Source organism: Rhinopithecus bieti, unplaced genomic scaffold, assembly GCF_001698545.2.
Source record: "Rhinopithecus bieti isolate Rb0 unplaced genomic scaffold, ASM169854v2 scaffold_26659, whole genome shotgun sequence".
Classification (NCBI taxonomy): domain Eukaryota; kingdom Metazoa; phylum Chordata; class Mammalia; order Primates; family Cercopithecidae; genus Rhinopithecus; species Rhinopithecus bieti.
In genome coordinates, this window is record NW_016811855.1 from 167,999 (window position 1) to 174,003 (window position 6,005).

The window sequence follows — 6,005 nt, forward strand, 5'->3', positions numbered from 1 at the left end:
GGGGGAGTTCATGGGGGAGAGGTGGGTCCTGAGGGCCATGGTGGGTAGGGGACTCAGTGGGGGTGGGGCAGGTCCCTGAGGGCCCTTGTTGGGGAAGGACAGTCAGTGGGGGAGGGGCAGGGCCCTGGAGGTTCCTGGTGGCTGAGGGGGCATCTGTGGGGGAGGGTTGGGCCCCGAGGGCCCTGTGGGGAGGGGGGTTAGTGAGGGAGGGGAAGGGCTGAGGACCCCGCAGGGCAGGCCTGGCAAGATAGGAGGGGCTGAGGGGGAGTGGGGGTGGACAGCTGGGGCCAGGGTCACTTACCTGAGTGCAGAAGGACAGCAGAGCCTGGAATGAGAGGAGTGAGCTGTGAGACCACCCACAGCCCCACCTGGCCCCGGGACCCCCACTTGGCCCCCTTGGTCCCTCCTGTAGTCCCAGACAAAATGGGTGCTGTGAGACCCACTTCGGTGCCGGGAGGGTGCCTCTCTACACAGCCCCGCATAGCCCTCCCTGCCACCCCGCTGGGCTTTGAACGGCACCTGCCCTTGGGGAGTGGGGAAGCCAGGGCATGGGTGTAGGCCAGGGCCAGGCCCCAAGCCAGCCGGTTCTGGGGTGTCACCTGGGCCACCCCAGCTGGCTGCAGCCAAGTCACCCAGAGCACCAACGAGGCTGGGTCTGTGGGATCCCCCACACTCCCTCCAGGGCTGTGCCCCAGTCCCCAAGGGTCCTTGGAGCCTCAGACTCTGGGGACCCCACACCACACCTAAGGCTCAGCGCAGCCCGAGGTCCTTCCACAGGGCAGAGGCCTGAAGGCTGAACGTGGGTCGTGACCCCAGCCGTCACACCACAGGCCCGCGTTCCTGCTTGCAGGGAACTCTCATCATTTTAAGCTGCCTCAGCATCCACTGAGTCTAGGCTGGACTTCCTCCGATTGGAAGCGGGGCCGTCACCTGGGACAGTTTCCAGTTCACATCCCCTTTCCTCGAGCTGATCCACCCAGACGCCCACCCTACACAGTGTCCCCTGGTGACCCCTCCCATGTCCACACGGACTCCACGCCCCACATGGAATGTGCAGCCACACCGCCGAGACGCCCTACAGTTAGCATGGCCCCACGGGGCTTGTGCCTCTTGCCTTAAACCTACCAGTTAAAATTCCCCCGCCAGGCACAGTGGCTCACGCCTGTAATCCCAGCACTTTGGGAGGCTGAGGCAGGTGGATCACCTGAGGTCAGGAGTTCAAGACCAGCCTGGCCAACATGGTGAAACCCAGTCTCTACTAAAAATACAAAAATTAGCCAGGTGTGGTGGTGGTGGGCACCTATAGTCACAGCTACTTGGGAGGCTGAGACAAGAAAATCACTTGAACCTGGGACGTGGAGGTTGCAGTGAGACAAGATCACGCCACTGCACTCCAGCCTCCTTGGCGAGAAACTCCGTCCAAAAAAAAAAAAATTCCTGAGGGAAACCTGTATGCGGAACACCATGGTCCCAGTAAAGGGTTGGCCTGGGGGTCCCTGTCTCTCCACTTTCCCTGGCCTCCCAGCACTCTGTGCACCCCAGGGCCTGTGGGTGATCAAAACTGTGTTTCCATCCTGTCTCTTGATCACTGGGGGCTGCTCTCCCTCCTGTAGATCCTACATGAAAACTGCCCTGGAGATGTGGCTGAGAGCCTGGGAGTTTCCCAGAGGAATGTGCTCGGTCAGCAGGCCAGCCCAGGCCTGGGAGCGGGGGCTGGAACAGATCCCACAGTTCTCAGGTCCCCCCATCACTGACCCACTCCCTAAACGGAGCCCCAGCAAGAGGGGGTGCAGGAAGGGCCCTGATGGAGATGCCACCCTGCCTGGGCCCCCAGACCTCTTGGCCCTCTGGGCTCCAGCTCCCTAGCGAGGGGAGGCTGGCCAAGGTCTCACTGAAGACATCGCACCCTCCAGCAAGCAGCTCTCCCGAGCTCCCCTAGACCCATCCTCTTCCCTGGTGGGGCCTTCCCACCCCTCCTGGCCCAAGCTCAGACGGGCGGTTTTGTCTGAAACGGACTCGCGTAACCCCACATGCTGCCCCCTACTCGCCTCCCGGGGCCCCACACTCACTCTGCAGAAGCACAAGTTTCCACAGCAGGATTCGGGATGGCAGCGCCATGGCCCCCGCCCCGCCCAGGCTTTGTCCCACTCGGCTCTAAGACTCTCTCCAGAAAAACAGCCTTACCCCCTCCCCCCCTCAGCACCCGCAGTGACATCACGGAGCCCTGGGCCTGTCTACAGTCTGGGGACCGCCCCTCTGGCTCCTCCCGGGCCCCTTGGCCTCCCCCATCCTCGCTGGCCTGCTGGGGAGGGGCAGTGTGGGAGCAGAGGCCCAGCCCCTCACGGTCAGGCCTGGGGAGGGGTTAGTGACCCTACCCTTGGAGGGACAAGAAGGTCCGAGGGCGTGGGCCCCTGAGACCACATGAGCGTGTCTCACAGCTGGGAGCCTTCCGGGCCTGTGGTGCGGGGTTGGGACTGTTGGGTGAGTGGCCGCTTGGCCCCACCTCTGGCCTCCCCCCACGTGAGACACCTCGGGGCAGGGTCTTCCCCTCAGCCTGTTCTAGGCCCCAGAAAGGCCTCCCGGAGCTGAGACTGCCCCCACCCACTGTGCACCCTGGTACCCTCCTTTAGACCAAATGGCCCTTCCAGCTCCAACCTTTGGCCATGTGTGACCTTGGTACCCGTCTCCTCTGGGGGGCATGGTGGGCTCTCTTAAGACAGGATGATGGACGCTGCCAATCAGTAGTCCCCTTTATAACCTGGAGAGTCAGCCAGGGAGGGGGGGCCCTGAGCACTGGGAGGCCTGGAGGTGAGCAGACCTCCCTCCTGCTGGCCCCGTCCCCTGGGGCTGCCCACCTTTAAGGGCGCAGCCTGGTGTCCCTGAAACTAGGTGCCGGGTTATAGGGCCCCTGGAGAAAGGGGAGAGTGGGATCCCCACCACAGAAGGCACAAATTTGAAACTCTGGGAAAACTTAAAAAGTCACATAAACAAATCCGAAATAACAGCCTGCACTGTGTACCAAACCCAACTCCTTCTAATTAAGCAAACCTCAAGAAAAAAAAATCTGAACAACCACAACTACAAGAAACCCTCAGAGTGTAGTTCGGCACGCCCACTTGGAGTGAGCACTCCTTAAAGGCCTCGGGGGCCCTGGGGTGGGGGGCTTAACCCTGAACCCTGCTCTGGTCCCCAAGTCCTCAGACAGTGGGAAGCCCAGTGCAGATCAGAGTCTTGGTCTCAGGGCAAGGGGAGGGGCTCTGCTGCTCCAGTGAGAGGGTGTGAGGGCAACGGGCCAACATAAGGATGCAAGACCCCCACCCCGGCCCGGCACGGTCAGACCCTTTCCTCAGCAGGGTCCTGGCCCGGGAGGCACCCTTTCCAAACTGGCTTCAGGGCTGAACACATCCCGCCACCCCCACTCCCTCCCTGGGCCTTTCATTCTGGAAAAACAAGCCCCACCTGGCTGGCCTCGAGGCCTCTGCTGGCCTCTCCTCCTGTTTTTCCAACTGGTTTGTATTAGTGCTGGCAGCTGCCCGCCCGCCCATGTCTGTCTCCATTGCACACCCTGGGGCCTTGGCCTCTGCCATCTCTGTCTCCTTCTCTGGCTTCTTCCGTCACTCTCCCCGGTCCCTCTCTCCCCGTGGAGGGAGGAGGACAGCAGTTTGATGGGGGGCAGGGTTGGCCTTTTCGGTCCGGGAGGGCCCGGCTCCAGGTGCAGGGCTGAGAGGGGCGCCTGGTCCACACTACGGCCTCAGGCCAGGGCTCGCCACACTCTGCAGGGCCGTCCCTCTCCAGGCAGTGGTCTCCAGCCACAGTTTCGGGAGCCCAGCCAGCTGAGATGCAGGCCAGAGGCTGTCGTCTGAGAGGGCCCTGACCTCTGACAGGACCACCTGGGGGCAGCTGACCCCCCTGGGACCCTGGGCAAGGAGCAAAAGGCCGAAGAGGCCACCAGGCCCCTTCCCTGCCCCTCCCTGTCCGGCCCTCAGCAGGAAATAGCCACGGAGGAGAGCAGGCCCGGCAGTGACCAGGTCACCTGCTCCTCCCAGGGCCACTGACCTGTGCCCCTCCTGCCCCTTCCTGGGCCGGGACTGTGGAGTCTCTGCTTGCCGGGGGGGCGGGGTGGGGGGTTCTGCAGTGCCGTGGGTGTGTGACTTAATTCCCAGCCTGGCCTGGCATTTTTCTCCCTCCAGGGAAGAGGACAAACCAGGACAAAACAAAGCCACTGGCATCACCGTGCTCTGGCTAAGCCCCCAGTCAAACCAGCACCCTGGACCCTCCTCCGGGCCCCCCCTCCGGGGGCTGGGGCGGAGCAAGAGGGGTCAGCTGGCCCTACTGCCCGCACTGAGGACCTGATCTTGGCTGCCATTCCTGGTGGCTCGGACATTCCAGGCAGCCCAGCTCATTGGGAAGAAAAACCACAGGCACTCAGAACCACAAGCAGCACAGCCAAGCCCGTGTTCACTCCCATGAGCGTGCGCACACAGACATGCACACACACGGAGACACACGTGGAGAGACACACGGAGACACAGAGATACACAGAGACACACATGGCAGCACACACAAAGACACAGAGATACACGGAGATACACGGAGACACACACACGGGTCCACACACAGAAACAGACACGGAAAGACACAGAGACGTGGACCTGTGGCTGCGCAGTGGATCATCAATGGGTGAAGAGTCCCACTTCCCATCGTTCCGAAGCGTTTGCTGAGCACCTCCTGGGTGCCCGGCTTGCTGGGCACTGGGGACTCAGCACAAAGCCGGGCGCCGGCCGTGGCCCTCTTGGACCCCAGCCTCCTGGACTGTGCTGAGTGTGGGGGAGGGAATGAGACAGGGTGGGGTGCGCTGAGGCTGGAGGGGTGAGGACAGACGGACCCAAGGGCACATCTCTGTGTCAGCAAATGCCAGGCAAGGCCTGAGGACGCGGCTTCCAGGCGCAGCCAGCGGCGGGGCTGCCAGGAGTGGTCTTGGGAAGCCAGGGACCCTGTGTGTATATGTTGGGGGGTGGCCACTGCTGACACCAACACAGACAGGGTCAGGCTCCAGGACAAACCATATTCTCCGCCACCACACCGGCTGCGCACACAGGAAGCATTGGTGCGACTTCCCGGCGTGGGGCTGGGTCTCCTACCCAGGCTGAGTTTCTCCCCTCTAAGAGGAAACACCCCCAGCGTTCTTTCTCCTACGGCCTTTGGATTCTGAAAACTCACTGTGGGGAGGCACGTGAGGCTCCTTCGCCAGGAATCCCTGCGGGCTAAGACGGTGTGGGCCAATCACATCTGGTCACTCTCCTGGGAAAGTCACTTTTATGGAGACAGCCTGCCAAGGGGGTCTCAAAATATATTGAAGTTTTGGTTAGTTATGTATGATGACTAAATTTACAAATAAACTTGTTTATCAAAAACAAAAGAAAATGTGTTAATCCCTTATAGCCACTTGTGGCAACTGTTCCCAGCCACGTCCCTGGCTGACTGTTTTCCTGCTGATCCTGACCAGTGTCCCGGGCAGCCATCGCCTGCATGTGTGTGAGTCCCCCCTCCTGCCGCCCCGGGGAGGCAGGGCTGTCTGTGGATCCCAGATCCCTTGTGGGAAGGCCCGGAAGAGGAGAGCCGCCCTCCACCACCACCACCGTCTCCTCCTCCTGGACAACAGAGACAGACCACTACTGAGACGGGGTGAAGGATAATTGTTGCACTGAGACATTGTGATTCGAAACTACAGACAAGAAGATTTGAAAATACAGAAACATTTCACAAACCATCTGCCTCCTCTCGAGTGGTATCTGGCTTGTTCTAAACATGCAAATGCAGTGAGACCGGCTGCCTGGCACACACACATCGTCCAGAACCACCACCTGGCACACACACATCGCCCCAGAATCACAACCTTAGGCCCCAGGGCCACCTTCTGTAATCTTTTTTTTGGTTTTTTTTTTTTGAGGCGGAGTCTCGCTCTGTCGCCCGGACTGGAGTGCAGTGGCCAGATCTCAGCTCAC

General features: G+C 61.0%; 1 protein-coding gene across 1 annotated transcript in view; it reads right to left on the minus strand.

Annotated features, from left to right (window-relative positions):
* The window catches only part of MXRA8 (matrix remodeling associated 8), an 8,692-nt gene extending 4,138 nt beyond the window's left edge, over positions 1-4,554 (minus strand). The window contains exons 1-3 of the mRNA XM_017895211.1: positions 2,070-4,554; positions 302-325; positions 54-84 (exon numbers count right to left, since the gene is read on the minus strand). Coding sequence (XP_017750700.1) covers positions 54-84; positions 302-325; positions 2,070-2,118 — 104 coding nt within the window. The 5' untranslated portion in view covers positions 2,119-4,554. The remainder of the gene's footprint in view (positions 1-53; positions 85-301; positions 326-2,069) is intronic.
* Between the last annotated feature and the right edge of the window lie 1,451 nt (positions 4,555-6,005).